We start from the raw sequence: 20039 nt of genomic DNA, 5'->3' as shown, positions 1-20039 counted from the left end.
CTATTATATATATGCGAATAAATATGTACATATATGTATCATATATCTACATGTAATAATGCCAAAGATAATAAATAATAAATATGCCAAAGATGTTGTAATAAAGCATAGCCACACCTAATATGGCCTCGCTATCATAAAATTTCAGAAATCGATTCAAATTTTCCAAGCGATTATTTTCGATTTCGAATATTATCGTGCACTGCTCCGTGGTTATCGAACTATGGTTGCTAGTGGTCTTATATGTCTTAAATTAGTAGGTAGATCACTGATCATAATATAATGAAAATATCACTGTAATCAGTAATCAGATTTTAGAACTTTGGTCAAACTTTGGTTACATTTTTTGTTTTGTCATTTACTTTTTATTGTTACTCGATTTTTTAATCAGTTTTTCCCAACTGATGTTTATGGTTATGATTATGACATAATGGACTTATGGACTTATTTATGGTATTGATATTTTTTATTATCATTCTTATTACGCTTCTCCCCAAATTTAAATGCCATTTTGTAAACAATAGCGATGTGGTTCCAATCTAACATTCTACAGAATGTCATATCATAGTACATCAAATATCTATCTATTCTATATAATATCAAATATCTATAATCTATATATATATATTATATATATATATTATCTATATATCTATATTATCTGTATATATATATATATATATGGATATATATATATATATATAGTTATTTATTATAATTACAATTACGCTGATTACATTACATTACAGATTACCATTACAGGATAAACGATAAATAAAACAGAAACACAGATAGATTATTAAACATTAAATTGAAAAATTGTTTGTTTAGGAAAGGTACTAACTATGAAGTATAAACTATAAACTATAAAATAAATTAAAAATATTATTAAACTATGGCATAAAAAAAAAAAAATCAAACGATGAAATGAAAACCAGGCATACTTTTATAATTTTGAGCGTCTTCATATTATTTTGTAGCATATTATCTGTTGTTTCAAGCTTGGATCCATCATATCGAATGTGGATTATAAAGCTAGCCCTGTTTTTTATTGGCCAAACGTTATTCATACTCTCTGTCTATTACACTTGGCTGATAACGAAAAGACTAGTTGACACAAGACCTACAAAAACCAGTTTTTGTTCGTCTTGTTGTGTCAATCTTTTTTGGTTAACGCTTATTTTTATCTTCATATTTTCAAATGTGAGTTTTCTGTATTTTAATCTATTTTTTGTTGTTAATGCACCTGTGTTGGCTCTTGTTTCATTCACTTGTTTGGGTTTCTTTTTTCAATTCATTTTCTATCACCTTGTTGCCAATACATTCTGTCAGGCAGTTTTGTATCTCATTTATTTAGCAAAAAAAACCGAACATGCTAAACAGATTTCTCTATATATAAGTAATATCACATATATTGTTTCATTTGCTCTGGCATTAGCATTGAGCATATATGGTCTCATTGCCGCAAATAGGCCACCGGTTTTAGAAACTGTCAGATTAGAATTGAAAAACTTTCCAAGAGCAATGAATGGATTCAAAATTTTACTTATTTCTGATATCCACATTGGAATAGTTGTCACAAAAAATCATGTTGAAAAAGTTGTGGAATCAACTAAGCATATTGATTATGGTATTGAATTTTTTTAATTTATTTTTATTAACTGATGAATGTTAACGAAAAAAATTTCTCTAGATTTGTTAGCAGTGGTTGGTGATTTGACTGACCTTCCAATTTCTCACTCTAAAGAAGTGGTTGAACCGCTAAAATTCATGAAACCGAAGTATGGGAAATTTTTTGTCACTGGTAGGTTGGTTTACATGCAAGTATTTAACTGATATTGTTAAATATTTGAAAATATAAAGTAATTTTAAGAATTCTACAAAAAAAGCAAATATGAGACTAAGCATTATTTATTTATTTCATTTTTTGTATTTTCTGGAAAATTACTTTTAATTTAAAAGGAAACCATGACTACTATACTGGGGATGTTCTTAATTGGATGAGTTACTTGGAACACCAACTGAACTTCACAGTGCTTAATAATATGAATGTAAAGATTACCAAGAATGGTGCAGAAGAATTTTTTTATTTGGCTGGAATTGATGATGTAGAAGCTTCCAGATTCAAGTCTGCTCAATTAAAAATTTGTTCTTTTGTTTCTTAATCAATGAAATTTTTGAAGCTTTGTTTTTGGCCACAAATTTGGTTTTATATTATTTGCCTCATGGATATATTTATGCATCATTATATTTTCTGTGACACTATTGTCATAGTTGAATAGTTATTAAAAAATTTACAAGTCAAAATTTAAAAAAAATAAAACTTAACTTGCCTACCTTTCTAGTGTGGAGGGACATGGAATGGATGTGAGAAGGGCACTTGATGGGTGTCTCAAAAATCATTCCATCATTATGTTGGCCCATCAGCCGAAAGCTGCTAAGTGGGCACTAGATGACTTTGATGAAATAGATCTTGTTTTATCAGGTTATATGTTAAATATTACATAACAGACACTAGCGCTTGCATGTTTTTAATGTTCATTTCAAAACATGTTTTGATTACGTTAACATACTAAACAATCTCATAATCTAAAATCTTGCAAAAACGCTGCCAACATTATAATCTCATTCATGTTAGCAATCGGCTTCTGTGATGTTACTTCATGTCGATGGTCTAATGATTTATATAGTCGTATGCCAATCTTTTATTTTATTCCATGATATTTTGCATCCTTGTTAATCAATCCAATGATTTTATATTGCATATGTACAACTTTTATGGCCTATTGTTGTATAATGGAATGGTTGGAAAAAATATGCCAGAGTTTCATTTTTTTCTCAATGGCTGCAAATCAGAAGCTGAAATGTTTTTGCTTTTCAACAGTTTGCAATAACATTGATAACAGTTGGCATATTGACATGTGGTCTTTCTTGTAATAACATTCAACATAATTTTGAGTAGGAACTCAATGCTGAGACCTGAATGCATTTGTGTTAATATATTTATAGGTCTATGTGTACTGTTTGCAAGTTCAATGCTGCTATCTGAACTTTACTAAATATTCAAGAAATATCTCTTTTTCCTTTTATATAAGTAAGATAATAATCTAGATGACGCGCCTTTTTTAACAAATAATCCTAAAATTCTTAATATTGTTGTTTGTTGTCTGCAGCTGAGTAGCATTTTAGGAAACTATATTTATTCTAAATTATTAATAATCGCTGATTTGTGAGTCTAATTAGGCATCTGTAGTCTATGCGATCAGTAATTAGTAGCAACTTGCCTGTTAATTTAATCGCCCCACAGCCCATTCTAGTTAATTTTTGTTGAGGGCATTACAGCCGTAACTTATTATTAACACAGCTTATTTGTTAATGACATCATAATGTAAAATATTTAAAAATTTATTTGCTGATGACACGACAGGTCACACGCACGGAGGTCAGTTGTTTCCAATGTCCATCATGATATACCTCGGAAATCCTTTCTTCTCGGGTTTGTACAGGTACAAAGGGGCACAGGTCTACGTAACACAAGGTGCAGTTTATTGGGGCGTTCCTATGAGAATGTTCAGTCAATCAGAAATCAATTTAGTGAATTTGTACCGTGCTGAGTGAAGACTGAATCTCACGTCGTATAACGCGATGAAGCCATCTGTGTTGCTATTGTTTATTTATATCGTTGGGCTTGCTTGTTACTCTGCATAGTTATTTAACCAAAAGTGCGGTAATTTTTATATTTTTCGATAAGTTATAATAACTCTGGTTTATACCTGCATTTCACTCATTTCATCAATAAGCTTCTGTATCATTCATCAAATACATTCTAGGGTACGTAATTTTTGTTTAAATGTGATTGCACTCGTTTTTTAAATGTTCTTAATAAAACGTCTTAAAGTTTTTCACTTGACAATCTTTTTTATTTATTTATTATTTATTTTTCACAGTTTTGTCAATAATTTCTGCGGTTGTACATATAAGCAATATCGCAACTATGCTGCTGTCTGGCCTTATTTATATTTTTAGTTATTCTTCTCCACCTCCTTATCATTTATATATTTTTTTGTTAGTTTTGTAAATTTATACTTGTAATTTTGTTAACAAAACAAATTATTACGAAAATGTCGCATAAATAATGTTTACGTGTATGTACGCACGCACATCACACACATTTAATTATGCATATAATTATAATTATTATATAATGTTTGAACGGGTCTAGTCCAGCGTGACATACAAAAAGTAACGTTTAATATATAATTAAATTGTAATTATGTAAATATTTCATAGATCGTTCCACTCCATCTAATGAAACACACACCGGTAACGATATTTTAATTATCAACTGAAAATTTCATAGTTAACTTTTTTGTTAACCAATTACATCTAACTTTTTAATTGATTTACAGTCACTATAAATTATCTTTCTGAAATTTGTTGAAGTGGATTTGTCTTCATTCGTCCCATTGGTAACTGGAACTGTCCCATCCGTAAATATATTGTTCTGTATGGTCCTGCCAAAATTATTAACGTATAATTACAAATAAATGTAGAATTCGATAAACCGAGATTCGATATACAGTTATCACACAGCAGACACATGATTAGTTAATTTTTATTCTAAGTAGGGATACAAAAGGAAGAATTAATTGTTTCTAACAAGAATTGCCATGTCTTCTTCTATTGTGAAATCGAATACTTCTGAGTTTTCAATAATTCTCTCTTCATTGACCGACTTAGGAATTGTTATGTAACCTTTTTGCAAGCTCCATCTAATCATTATCTGAGCAGATGTTTTTTGTATCTGTCGACCAATTAGTTGAATGCATATATGGTTGAATGATACCCATTTATTAATGTGTTAGAGTTTCTAATGATCTGACAATGATAATTTACAAGTTTTCTAAGCAACAATTAAATCTGAATTACTTTTGTGCCTTTTCAACGACAACTGGATTATCGAGTAGAAAGCCCCGTGCTAATGGCGAATATCCCATGACGGCAATCTTGTTATTTCTACAATAATCCACCAAATATTCCCTTCTTTGAAAAATATGCAATTCGATTTGATTGACAGATGGGACTGGCAGACCTGACCTCTTCAATCCTTTCAGGTGCTGAACTTCAAAGTTGGAAACACCAACCGATCTTTAAATGACATTTTGAATTTAAAAAAATATAAAATTAATTTCGAATAACTAATAATAATTTTGAATAGCGGTTCAGTACATTATTGTAAGGCCATTTACTAAAATTCTATTTTTGACTTTAAATAACGGAAATACGTAGTACCTTATTAGTCCTTCTTTCTTTAAGTCTAACAAAGCTTAGTAGGTTTCGACATTTTTGCCCCCAAATGGTGAATGGATCAAAAATAAATCCACGTATTCCATCTGCAATCTGTTTTTAATAGAGAGATTCAGAATTATTTCAATTTTTTAGTTAATACAAGTTAATACAAATTTTTGATTTTAAAATTTAAAACAATTGTCAATTTTTTTTAGAAAAATAATGGCATTCAGGTCAGTTATCACCTTTGCAGACTATCGCGGACAGAAGCAATGGTGGCATCATAGCCGTGTGCATCTGTGAATACTTAACTGACAACAAAAACTTGCTCACGTGGAACTCCCGATCTTCTAAATCCCCGTCCAACATCTTCCTCATTCCTTTTTCATTCATGTGATATTTATTCAAACACAAATCATCAATATAAAATTATACCCGTAAATTTGAGCCGTATCAAGTAATCTGTATCCGGATTTGAGTGCTATGTATGTGGCTTCCTCCGCTTCCCCTCCAGGCCTCGACAAATATAATCCTAATCCAAATAAGGGCATGTCGACTCCGTCATTGAGTTTTATTGTGCTAACGACGCTCAAACCATCAGGATAATCAGAACATTTTTCTTTACTGAGATGTGACATTGAATAGTTTATGTCAACAGTAGACAATTTTAGCTAATAATTTTTAAGTTATTTTAAAATTCCATTTGTTAATAGAGCTGGTCAAAATTTTACTAACAAGATTTGTGCTTATTGCCCGATAAAATTGATAAAAGTATTCATGCCAGCTCCACAAAATTCACATATTCTAACATTAAAAAAATTGCAATTTTGTTTTGCGGGAACAACGTGGCTTGGCAGTTAGCTACTAACTTTTCCTTTTCATTGAACCTGATCAAGCTAAATCTGAAATCCTACAATGCGTTGCAAAAAATACTCGAACCGACACGCTATCTCATTTAAAAATTAAACCGTTATGTTTAAAAAACAAAATTCACCCGAATACATTTGAAACGAAATAAAATAATAATGATATGGCTCAGGAGGCCAAAATGTCACCAGTCACACATCACCTCGAGCGGAAAATATTATTTATAACAATTTATGCACGACACATATTTCAACAATACAGTTCAGTTCCATGCACGCGTTGTGTGTTTTATTATTGGATGTTGAAAAGGGCCGTTAAATTTTTGTATTTAATTTGGAACGATAATCAAAATCAATGCAAACTAGAAAAATATAAAACTATACGTTTTTGAACGTAATAAATGTGGTTAGGTCATTGTAACAACATGACATTGAAATAAGCTTAAAAGCCTGAAATTTGCATTGTCATCATCATTATGAACATAATCATGATCACCATCAACACAATCTTCATTAACAGCATGCCACAGCATACCTAAGAAACTAACGTGCAATATTGACAATGTCCACAAGCGATGAAACCCAGAATGTTGATTACTAAAGCAAATTTAGCAAATATGTTTGGAATATCAATACGTTGTGAATATATTTGTTCAAACAATATTTGTTTAATATATTTGTTCAAGGTATAATAATTTGAAATAAATATGAAAACCTAACATTTAACAAACTAAAACTTTTACTGTTGTACGTGCTACGCTACACCAAGCCATACATATACTCAATATATTCTATAATATATCCATATAGATATACTTAATAAAGATATGGCTAAACAAGACTTTTTTTATATGAACAGTTCGCTGGCGTATGAATTGTATAACATGCAAACTTGTGTTGTATTGTTTGTGAAGTTTAAAAGTTCTTACGAAGCAAAACAATGAGCGTACAGGAAGACGCGTTTGGATGGATGAGGATTACTTGGCTGGGTGCATGCATGGCGCAGTTATTTACCAACCAACCAACCGACCGACCGACAGACCGACCGACCAACCAACCAACCAATGCAGAATATATTTATTGTATTGTGGCCTCTCGTTAACATCTTTTTAGCATGGATCAACAATTTTCTTCAAACTAACGACGACCTTTTATTTTGCTTATCACGCAATTTTTAACAAATTATGCCAAAAAAATATATGGATTTTTTCAAAATTTAACTTGGTTTTATTAGTGTGAGTGTACTGAAATGGTTTTTTTCAGTACAAATTTTCATAAATTTATATACATATTTCGTTAAATTTAACCTTAACTCTCCCAGCCAGCCCTTGAAAATTTTTTCGATATGCGTAAGGCCCCTATGCCTACGCTTCTATGTTTGGACCAATCAAGTTTCAAATAATTTAAAATTTACCTGCTTCCCCGTTTGCTACTCTCCTGATGTTAAATTGAACACGTTTAAATTAAACACTTATAAACTTTCAACTATTCTGACGTTATTTGTTTTTTCTACAAGCTCCATCTTATCATTTTTCATTAACTTCTCGCTTGTTTTTTGTACTCATTGTTTTTTAGCTTAAGCTTTTTTACTTGTTAGTTGCTCCTGTCCTTGACTTGATCTTTTCTAATTAAAAAATGATCATACGTATTAAGTTTTAATAAATTGAAATAATATATAATTAGGCCTGTGTGTGAAAAATAAACAATAAAATAAATTCTCTTCCTGAACAACCATCAATCACTCGCACAAATCAGCTAAAAATATTAGCCATCACATTCACCTCCACACTCAATATAGCACCTCATATCAATTACATCATCACAAAAGGCTTTCAAACATTTCACGCTCTCAAAACACTCCGTTCACATGGTCTCAGAGGCATCAAATTATTCGAAAACACCGAATCACTCATCTCACGCATCAAATATGCAGGTCCCTCCTGATCTGGTTTTGCCACGCAACAACAACTTCAGCAGCTACAATCTCTCATCAAAAAACTAATTCGCTTCAACTACCTACCTGCTTCATATCCTACCGTCACCCAGATATTCAACACACTCGATTCAAGGCTGTTCAAGAGAATAGAAAATAACAACAACCACGTCATCCATCCTCTACTACCACCAATTAAAACTACAACACACAACCTTCGTCAGCGCAAACATAACTATCAAGTCGTCGCCCAATCTACATACCAGGAAAAGACCTTCATCACAAGACACCTCAAACATATTAGCACTTAAGAAAACTTTATCATTACTGAACTAGTTTTTATTTATTGATCACCTCACTTTTATCGATCACCTCACTAACTCACTAAGTCATCATTTAGTCTATTAATCAAACATATTAATCAAACATATTAATACTCATTAAAACTTTTTCACACACAGGCCTAGCCTTTATCTATCGATCACCTCACTAACCCACTAAGTCATCATCTAGTCTATCAATTTGCCGTTACTTCATTTTATATTCCATCGTCAATTACTTTTCTTTTATTTTTCTTTTTATTATTATTTATTTTATTCTAACATATTTTATTTTTCATTTCTCTTCCTCACTTTTTGTATTTATTTTGTCACTTATTTGTTTAATTTTGTTTTACTACTTTGCATGTTGTTACAGTTTCTGCGTCTGTCAGTTCCTGACATTGAATTATATGTAAGAATGGCTTTATAGTGTTGACCTTCATCTCAAGGTCAGGAAACTTGGAAGCAAACTTTTTTAGCACCAAATTGTCAATGGGTTTTTCCGTTTTCCAATCTATATTTAGCTTCTTCCCTGTTAATGTGCCACCGGCGGCATTCTTGTAAACGTTTTTTGCTGCTAAAATCATTCTACGGCAGTTTTAATCGATTTTTAACTTAATAATTTAACTGAATTATGTAAAATTTTTGGAATCATTTATTATTTGATCAATTTTGATTTTATAAAGTTTATTTGTTTAAAAGTTTTAAAAATGTTACATTGTGCCAGGAGACACTAGGCCCAGACTAGTAGAAGAAAAAAGGCTTTGCTTTTTTGTATTTTTATTTAAAATTTTTGACTTTTTATTTTTTTAACTATCGTTAATTAATGTTCAAATATTTTTTAGATTGTTATAATATTATGGGTTTATTATTATTATTAGGATGCCCTTGTAAAATGGCTTTTTGTCATAAGAAATACAGAATACAAAGAGTTTCTTTATTTTAATTTATTGTGTATATAATATATACACAATAAATTAAAATAAAGAAACTCTTATATACTATATATATATATATTATATATATATATATATACTATATATATATATATGTATGATGAAAAATTTTAAATGCAGCTATTTACTTTCAAACTTAAATCATATTTAGACGTTTTGCTTAATGGATGCACATCTCATCAAGCAACAGCAAAGGCAATCAAAGTATTACAAGTCCAGAATCACAATGCTGCAGGCACAAATAAGAAAACTTATGAATGAATGTAATAAATTAAAAAATGAATTAGCTACATACAAAGGTTTTATGTTATGTAACCATAGCAAAATGAATTGAAATTTTGATTAATTTTTTGTTTTTTTTTGCTTCTAGATAAAAAACTCATACCATTTAAAAAGAGTTAACAAAGTATATATAATGATAGTTACAAGACCTTTTATATGCAGCTGCATTTTCATGGTCCTCATGCATACCAATTTTTAAGAAAAAGTGGACTAACACTGCCACACTCGAGAACATTGAACAAGTAAAATTTTGTTAATAATGATATTCTGTAAACTAATATTGCTATATAAAGAAATATGTACAGCAAATAAAATATTGCAAATGCTCTTTAATCCTTGATTCGATATCAATAAAGCCTCAAATAACGTATAATAAGAAAATTGGTAGGTTTTTTAAAATATATTTTGTTTGTAAAATTGTGAGTTTAAAATATAGCATATTTTGGTAGCATATGCTAGTTTATTCCTTGTGTATTTTATTTATTTCTTGATTTTTTTTTGTTTCCCATTTCATCATAAACATTTGTTTTCAATTTATTTAATTTTATTGATGCTAAATGTTAAGCATAAATTATCAAACGCATTGTTTATTTGTGAAGATGACTTTATTGGATATGTTAACTATGGAGATGGGAATGAAGACATAGTTGCTTCAGAGATGTTGATTTTTTATGTTGTTAGTTTGAGAGAAGCTTGGAGGCATTCAATAGCTTATTTTTATACAAATAAGTTATTATCTCACAAGTTGAAAGATTTTATAGAGAAAGCCATTGATAAGTTACATAATGCTGGAGTTAGGGTAAACAACATTTGTTTTTCTTAAAGATATGTTAAAATTTTTATACATTATATTTATTTTTTAGGGTTGTTTCACTGGTAATGGATGGGTTGGCCACTAATGTTTCGGCATGTGGATTGCTTGGATGCTCTTTCACATTTCCAAACATGCAAACAAGTTTCTTGTCCCCAACAACCGGCCAGAAAATATATATCATATTTGATGCATGCCACATGCTGAAATTAATGAGGAATATGTTTCATTCTTATATGATATTTTATAATAATAATCCAATCAAATGGAATCATATCGTAAACTTAGTTAATTATCAGCAAAAAATCAAAATGAAACTAAAAAATAAATTAACCAAAAATCGTGTAAATTTGAAAAGCATAAGATGAAAGTTAAATATGCATCTTGAGTCTTTAGTTGCTCTGCGGCTAAATCATTGGAACTCTTAAACGGATTTTATGTTTTTTTCTGACGTTTCTGAAACAATAGCTTTTGTGAAAAACATCAATGATCTTTTCCATATATTGAACAGCAAACTGATACTGGATAGAGAATGGAAGCAATACATTACAAAGAGCAACCTGACAGCCACTATAGATAAGCTTTATGAAATGAAAGCCTACTTACTAAGTTTGAAAAATTTAGATGGTGTTACATTTACAAAACTCAAGGTTTTTTTTTTATATATCTCAATATCTAAACTAAAACTTAATTACAAATAATTTCAGAAAAATGGCTTGGACAATTGACATATCCCTCAAAAGGAGTATTAAAAGTAAAATGATACATTTATTTATTTTCTGGAAAAACAATAAATATTAATGATTTTCAGATCTGCCAAGAATCAGAAAGATTATTAAAAATAAATAATTATTGTTTTAAGAAAAAACTTGTAATTGAAAGCAACATACTCCCACAATGTGTCAACGAAGATTTATTTAACATGGAAAATCATTTCAATGATGTACAGAATGCAAACCACTATTATGAATAAATAAAAAAAATCATCATATACAACATTAAGACGTTTTAACTTAACTAAAGGGTTTTCTATCAACATGCAGTTTTAATAAAAGTAAATTAAATAAAAAAATGCAACGAAAATTATACTATTTAAATTTATTAAATCAATTGTTTTATTGAATTTGTACAGTGCTTCTAATAGATTACATCAGAAGCAAATTCTACAACCTTAGTTTTATCTTTATATATATATATATATATATATATATATATTTGCCAAATAAAATTCAATTCAATATATATATTTCACTTTTCAAGATAGTTGAAAGATAAATTTATAATTATGTAAATCAAACATTTTGCAGTTATACAACAAATAAACAAAACCGAAATCCAGAAATAAAAAAAGTAAGACTGATCTAACTACGAGTTAAGTTAATTACTAATTATAGCAAGATAGATGTTTTATAATCAACAAGCAAGAAATATAACAATTTACACATAAATATAAAAGTATACATGTTCATGACCTAGCACCTTCAGGGTTATTTTATAAATAGTAATGTTAAACTAAAAATTATTAAACATTCCATACCTATTCTATTAAAAATCAACAGTTTTATAAAATTTAATTAAATCAATAGCATAATGAGTTTCATGTTAGCTTAATATTAATTAAACTATTATTTTTTTAATATATTAATGTCAATTACAGTTGAAATAGTTAAGTTAAAGAATTTGATTTTAACAAATTATTATATAATTAATTTAATATATTAATAAATTATATATAAATCATAGCATTTAAAGTTAAAACAGAAAAAAAAGATTGTTTGCTTTTACTACCAAAAGAAATTTTAAAAACCTCTTCTGTGATTAAATTTGGTTTGGGTATGTTATGTTGAAAGCAAATATTCCTTTGTATTGTAAGCTTTGGGGTGTTGAAAGATTCTAGTTTAGGACATATGCACAGGAATTACACCTTAATTTAAAAATTATTAGTTGATTAAATCTTTATTTCAGAAAAATGAGGATCGCTAACGAACTTATTACAAATCTTCGATTTTTCCGATGCATCAATAAAATGGCAATATCTATTTAATTTAACGATTAAATACGGCACATTATAAAACCTAAAACTTCACGGAATGTTGAAAACGAAATAAATTTTAACAAACGAGCTGAATGTAGATCGGCAAAGAATCATTAACATAACTTCGGGAAGGCCAAGATTTTTTCTAATTATATCTCAGATTTTTCTAAAAATAAATCAAAATGCTCATGAATAATTAATTTTTAGGAACTTGCTTCCAGAGGTAACTTGCCCGTTGAAAAAAATTTTCAATGTTAAAACGCTGGTAGGGCGCTTCCAGTTATATAATTCCATGGTTCCTGATTTTTAAAGAATAATAATAAAAAAATATATATATATATGTGTATACCCTATATTCTAGTTATGTGTGTATACCCATACATATAGAATATAACTTATTCTATATACAGTGTATACCAAATCTATACAAAAATTTGCGCTTAAGCATTTTCTACTTTGATGTCTTTGGACTGTTTTTAACTAAAAAATTATAAATGTTCCATTTATCGTTTAAAAAATTTGAATTGCAGGCGATTAATGAACGATGTTTTGCATGATTCGAACTGACATTTGATGAAAATGAAGGAAATGATCGGAGGCTGCTGCGTGTGCTCCGACGATCGAGGTTACGATGAGAATCCCATCGTTTACTGTGATGGACATGGATGCAATGTTGCAGTTCACCAAGGTTCCAAATTTGGATTTGTTTGCTGTTGGGTTGTGTTTGTATTGTAATGTGTATGATGTATGTGTAATGAACCAAACTTTGAAATTCAATATTTCCACACTACATTTGTCAATGAAGTTTTCTTGGTTTGCGTTGTTGTCAATCTATGTATTTATTTTGTATGTGTTTGTATTGTAATGTGTACTAGTGTACTACAACGTACTGCACAACAACAGTTCACTCCCTATAACAAAAATTTTAAAAATCACTTAAAATGTATATTATTATTATGTTTTATTATATATATATAATAATAATTGTTATTGAATGAATTGAATTAAAATTAATATAAAAGTTTCATGTATTATTGTATTGTATTCTTATTTTGTTTTTATAATTTTCATCATAAGATTTGTCAATAGTCATGTTTTATATTGTGTTGTGTACTGAGATTTGTGGTTCATTTGCCAGTTCATTGATTAAAAAGTGCTTTATTTTATTACCTATTTTTGAATGTTGTAAGCAATTACAACTTATTTTTGTTGAAGCTTGTTATGGAATCATCACAGTGCCCAGCGGACCATGGTTCTGCAGGAAATGTGAATCTCAGGAAAGAGCTGCAAGAGTGGTTAGTTAGATTTACAACACTGGTTATATATATATATATATATATATATATATATATATATATATATATATATATATATATATATACACACATTATAAATGCTGATCTGAAATTTTTAAATGTTTTAATTTTCAAATGATTTGATTTTTAAATGGCTTGAAAAACTACATTATGTTTGCTTTATTTATTCATTGAAATACATGATGATTTTCAGAGATGTGAGTTGTGCCCACACAAGGAAGGAGCATTGAAAAGAACTGATGCTGGAGGTTATTTCCATAAACAGAAATTATTTATGGTTTCTAATTCTAATTTGATTTTTCTTTTTTTTTACATCAGTTTGGGTTTGATTTTATTTATAGGACACGTTTATTAATGTTACTACAATTCTAAATTGCCTTAAGGCTGGTGTCATGTTGTATGTGCTTTGTACATTCCCGAGGTTTCATTTGGCTCCATTAACTCTATGGAACCAATCATCTTGAAAAAAGTCCCCCAAGACAGATACAACAAGGTTTTCGTATTCATCATTTCAAATTAACATTTTATTCATTTCACATTTATGTTAGTTTGACAAAGTGTAAAATAAACAATGTCAACTAGTAAATATATAAACTTATTGATTGATATGTACATTTTATGTCAAAAGGCAGGCCTAAATTGGGTTACCTAGGAATGAGATTTAACATTTCGGTTTTTCAAATTAGTGTAAATGCTGATGATGTCCATTCATTTATTTCTTTTTATTTATTCATTTATATGGTGTAAGTTAACATGCACTTCAGACAAAATTTTGGCATGTTGAAATATATTCAAATAGCTAATAAAATGAATTTAGCTTTCATTAATTGCATTACCAATTACACTGGCATTACAGAAAAAATTTTTTTTAATTTCTCTAGTAAGTTGATGTATTTCTGGTTGATTTTAGCACACTGATTTCAAATCTGTAAGGTATTTTTTGTATCACATTAAATTTTTGAGAAAACTTCTATTGAAGTTTTCATCAATTATCATTACAGTTATTTCATTATCTGGTCATTAAACTTTGAAAAAAATTCTATCAAGATTTTTGTTATTCAAGAAATGTCATTTCATTGAAAATGAATAGCAAGTTATATTTAAAAAAGTTGTTATTGCTCATTGAAGAAAACATGTTAATTGAAATTGCACATAAAGCTGATGGAAGAGGCTCAAGTGTTTTGCAAACAGACTTTCGACAGTTTAACTTTTGTGACATCAGTCATGCTTCAGCAATCAGCAGTAATCTGCAAGCATATCCCTACTCCCTTGTTCCTCTTGGCGTGATTCCATTATAGCAATTTCCTGTTTAAATGTTTTTCATATTCATCACTGAACTTGACAAGACTTTCAAGGAAAAGTCAAAAAGTGAATCAAGAGGATGAATTTAAAGAAAAATGTTACATCCGTATTCTGAAATGTATAGGAAGGCAAGTTCAACAACTTTTGTAGTTACTATACTTATTATTTCACGAGAAATTGGCAACAAAAGACTTGAACACTACCAATGATTTAAAATCTTTTTCATTTTAGTAGGTCTTGACAACTTTTATCACTTATTAGTTTTTGGATGAGAGGGCCTACCAACATATCTTCTTTTACTTTAGCATCACTGGTTTGCAGGAACAAGGTACAGAACATTCATCTCATTCAACGTTTTAGAAAATTTTTTATTAGACTCAACTTGATTTGTAACAAATTCTTACTAGTATATGATGTCTTCGTGAAAACCAGTGACTCATGCAAAATATGCGGAACTTTGTGCTACCGACTTGTAGACCCTGGAGGGTTGCAGCGACTTTTACGTCTACAAAAATTTTCTTATTTTAATCATTATATCTAATTTTTAGTAAAACATTACTGATTTTGTCATAAGTTTATTTCAACTGTGTGTAATAGCCAACTGGATGGCAATAAATTTTTATATCCTAAACTCGTTTTTTACGCATTGAGGAAGAGGCACCAGTTCTTGACTTCATGCTAAGGACTGAGATGGGCCATGATATTGTTGATATCATTTTAGTAACACATATTATTTATCATCTGATGTAAAGTATTGCATAAGTTTACAGTATCTGTACCGAAAGTTTCATATTTTTGCACCAGGAGTTAATAAATTTCATTGTTTTATTTGTGACCTAAGACTCTGCTACTGCGTATTTTTCAAAAACGGTTATGAACGTTTTTCTTTGGAATGCAATGTAATAGAGCAAAAAGGTTTTTAGACTTGAAATCAGTGTGAAAAAATTATATAGAAATATTTAATGTTTTATGGGAAAGAAAAATTATGTATGTCAGTGTTATTATTTATAACTATAACTAATTCATTGATAACCGTTTGAATAATGATAATAATATGTATGGTGGTACTCCGCTCAGTTGTGTTACATATGCGAGGAGCAAGGAAGAGCCAACAAAGCAACATCAGGTGCCTGCATGCAGTGCAACTACAAATCTGGATGCAAGCAACACTTCCATGTCACCTGGTCTGTCTGTTTTGCGTGTTCATCCAATCATTATAAACTAAACTGAAGTTTAATATTTAATAACTTCATATGATTGTGATCATCATGTTGGTCTAATCATTGTGTTCATTAAGTTTGCCTAATTATTTTGTCCAATATGTGTGTCTCTGTTTTTCTTTTCTTCTATACTTCTATGTTTTTTTTCTTCCTGATGTTCGGTAATAATGACTGAGAGAGGAATGAATGTTTAGTGATGATGAATGTGGTGAAATGTTCATATGGTTTATTAAAAAAAATTTATGAAATAGCTCCAATACAAAAAACATGACATGTCCAGATGCACATGAACACTTCATCTTTCTACACTATTTGATAATGCTGGGTTCTGTTATGATCATTGAGTTGTGTGTTACTTTCTTGTTTGATGCGTTGTTATTTGTTGTTGATTATATGTATTAGTGGCTGGATTTTGTGTCTGAGTGACATACTTTTAATGTTGTCAATGACATTATTTAGATGTTATTGTTATCTAATTGTTCAGTGCTCAGTCAGTTGGACAGCTGAGAGAAGAGTCAGGAACAAAGAAGAAGGTATCCTACTGTGGATACTGTGCATACCACTTCAAAAAAATTGTTAGCTCATTTTTTAATGTTCACTGCTGATTTCATTAAATTTTTATTACAATATTCGTTTTGAGCCAGAATTTAATAGCGCCATTCAATAATTTAATAATGTTGCACTATCATTTATTATATGTAAATATGTTCATGTGTATATGCTGTTTGCCATATAAATTAACGATGAGGATCTCTTCAAATTAAAACCCATTCTCGATTCCAGGTGAGCATGCAGCAAAAGAAGGAACAAACCCTCCTAAAGCAGAACAGAAATGTTGAACATGAACTGACAATGGAGAAAAAATTAGAAAAATCTAAGGTATCCATGATTAAAATTGACTGGTGGCTCTTTAAACTGCTTGTCCTATTCTGTAGAAACTAACAGAATAGTTGTAGCTTAGTTAGCTGATTGGTTAGTCAGTTGTAAGTCAGTTATGATGAAATTCAATCTGCTCTGTTTCTCCGTTTTAGATCTTACAAGTGAGTTAGAGGCTTAAATGAGAGCTGTGGAATATGATCACCAGTGCCAAAACTTAATTAACGCTAATGAAAAACCAAGATTTTATTTTACACCCAAATGATTCTATGTGCACATTTCTAATTTCTACATTATGCTTTATAGTTAGCCTCTACACATACACATTTAGCAGGCTACATAGATGGTAAGTCGGACAGTTTATAGTTGAAATTGGTTTGATGGTTTGTGGATTGATGGCTGGTTTGTGATTTTATTAGTAGTTGATAACTAACTGACTGTTAGTCATTCAAAAGTTTGAAAGTTGTTGTTGCCGGAATCATGGCAAAAACCGATACAAAATATTTTATGTTCTGGTTGAAGAATAATAAATTGACAAAAAAGAATTTTCACCAGATCTATTCTCTCTCTGTGTGTGTGTGTGTGTGTGTGTGTGTGTGTGTGTGTGTGTGTGTGTGTGTGTGTGTGGTGTGTGATGTGTGCCAATCTATCACGTTTGTGCGTTTGTGAACGTTTAGCATTGTATTTCTGCAGAATGATGCATAACATTAATATCAAGTAGCCACTTCTTATTCAATATTGATAAGCATGTGAGTTCGATATTGAGAAGAATAGATGAAACGATAAGCAGAATGTCATTAGTGTAATGGTGTAGAATGATGATTAGGATGATGATGATGATATGATTGGAATGACATGTGTTAATTTGGTATCCACAGTTATCTGACCAGGCATCTGATGATGGCCACCACTCAATTAAATCTGAGGTTTGAACTGCTGCTACTCAATTGTCATTGATACATATTTATATCTTGTTACATTACTTGCAATTAACAACTTGACTGATGAATCAAATAATCAAAATTTGTATGACTGCATAATTGCAGACATCACAGGAGCCAACGCATGTTACAAATGGGAACTCTGAAAACATTGATTCTGAAACATTACCCGCCATCAAGCCAATTATAAATGCAGCTGACAACAATAACAACAACATAGAAAACAACAACAAAGAAAAGTCACATGACCATCTCCGCCCAAATGTTGACCCGCCAAAGTCGTTGGGGAAATTCACAACGGCAAATTTCATTGAGACAACGATTGAGGAGAGTCCTGCAAGTTTTGTTGAGATTCCCGCCTCTTGTGTTCTCCTCAACGACATCGACGTAAAAAGTGAATTTCAACGTCCCAGTTACTCTGCTGTCGACAGCTGCAGCAGCAGCATTTCTGGTAACTGTAACGATGAGGTGGCCTGTGCTAAGGAAAAAAAGTGCAATATTTCAAGCAGAAAGTCACATACGGTGTCATGGAATAATTTGAGTAGACACAACTACGAAGATTCATTCCCCAACAAGTCGACTAAATCTTCTATGAACATGGATGTTGATAATGAGGAAGACGATGAAACTCAACATGATGTCGACGATAAGAGTTCAATTTTTAAAATTAAACAATGCAACAAGCCATTGGGCATGTCACCGTCTTCTTCATCATCGATGATGTCGACTGACAACCACTGCTACAAATCTCTCGTCAACCAACCAGTCTCCGATTTCTCGTCGTCATCATCCTCCTTATTGTCTCATCCATCATTTGGCCAGATGGCATTTCCGCAAATCCTTACTGATGTATGGGATCCTAGATACAACAAAAACAACAACAACAAAAACAACATCATTATCAACAGCTTTAATAATCTGAATGATGGCTGCAAAAAGTTGGATCATATTGTTCTTTCATTGATGTGACATTTTATTTTATGTTCTCACTTTCACAAATTGTTACTAGTATCTCTAAACGTTTGACAGTGTTGTGTGCCACTTTTGTAACTTTAAAATGTGACATCTGGGCGCACCTAGTTATGGTTACTGTAATAATTTCATCGTATACAACCATTTTTTAGTTCTTGTGGCGTATATTTAACAAGGTGATGTTTGATCAAATTTTATTTTAGGTGTTCAAGTGTGTCAATGAGATCAAATCAACAAATACTTTTTTTATAAATCTCTAAACAGTTCGACAGAGCTACCGTCAGCAATAGAAGCAGCTCCAACGTTCACAAGCAAGCAACAGAAAGCAGGCAAGCGAAAACAGCCAGCTGAGAAGAAAGCAGCGGGCAGAGGGCGCAAAGCCAAAGAGGTCCAGGATCTTTCGAAGGAAACTGTCTCTAACATCGGTGATTTTAGTGGTTAGTGAGTGTGGGATTGATTTTGAAATTATTCTCTGTTAATTATTAAATAAATTTTTCTCAATGAAGTTGAAAGTGAAGAGACTTGCATCACCACCACCACCACCAACAACAACAACAAATCTGCTAACAAACAACGCAAGCAACAACCGAAGCCTCAACACCAGGCATCCACCTACTTCCAACAACAACATCAACATTCATCTAATCTTCACAACAGCGTTAGGTCTCCACATCAGCAGCAACAACTGCCTTTCATACCTTTCCCATCAGCGACTTCATCAACCTCATCATCCAGTTACATACCCACATTCTCATTGGATAACTTGGATTCTCTTTCACTGTAAGCTTTTGTCTAGCTTTTGTAAGCTTTTGATTTTTATATTCTTTTTTATCAAAAATTTTGACTTCAAACTTTTTTCTTGTGTTTGTTCATTTGACATCTTCACCGCTATTGTGATAATTATTTTGATTTTTCTTATC

The 20039-nt window shown here is 30.6% G+C and overlaps 4 protein-coding genes across 4 annotated transcripts; 3 read left to right on the top strand and 1 right to left on the bottom strand.

Annotated features, from left to right (window-relative positions):
- Positions 1-1020: 1020 nt before the first annotated feature.
- Positions 1021-3618, top strand: HELRODRAFT_76151 (hypothetical protein; the record flags this gene model as incomplete). The annotated part of the gene is made up of 5 exons (XM_009015966.1): positions 1021-1630; positions 1694-1804; positions 1963-2128; positions 2346-2485; positions 3428-3618. 5 exons carry the CDS (start codon positions 1021-1023, stop codon positions 3616-3618), a joined length of 1218 nt encoding a protein of 405 aa, XP_009014214.1.
- A 1307-nt stretch (positions 3619-4925) lies between these two features.
- HELRODRAFT_170146 (hypothetical protein) lies at positions 4926-5927 on the bottom strand (the record flags this gene model as incomplete). The annotated part of the gene is made up of 2 exons (XM_009015965.1): positions 4926-5148; positions 5725-5927. 2 exons carry the CDS (start codon positions 5925-5927, stop codon positions 4926-4928), a joined length of 426 nt encoding a protein of 141 aa, XP_009014213.1.
- Positions 5928-13080: 7153 nt separating this feature from the next.
- HELRODRAFT_75918 (hypothetical protein) lies at positions 13081-14328 on the top strand (the record flags this gene model as incomplete). Its single annotated transcript, XM_009015964.1, has 4 exons — positions 13081-13180; positions 13708-13787; positions 14002-14056; positions 14192-14328. The coding sequence occupies 4 exons, from the start codon at positions 13081-13083 to the stop codon at positions 14326-14328; spliced, it is 372 nt and encodes a 123-aa protein (XP_009014212.1).
- HELRODRAFT_75716 (hypothetical protein) lies at positions 14191-16340 on the top strand (the record flags this gene model as incomplete). The annotated part of the gene is made up of 2 exons (XM_009015963.1): positions 14191-14301; positions 16188-16340. Coding segments are annotated over 2 exons (264 nt in total), but the record flags the coding sequence as incomplete, so codon positions are not given.
- Between the last annotated feature and the right edge of the window lie 3699 nt (positions 16341-20039).

This window comes from Helobdella robusta (assembly GCF_000326865.2).
Source record: "Helobdella robusta unplaced genomic scaffold HELROscaffold_17, whole genome shotgun sequence".
NCBI lineage: Eukaryota > Metazoa > Annelida > Clitellata > Rhynchobdellida > Glossiphoniidae > Helobdella > Helobdella robusta.
The sequence above is the reverse complement of the archived record's forward strand: the minus strand, read 5'-3'. Positions and strand labels throughout refer to the sequence as shown.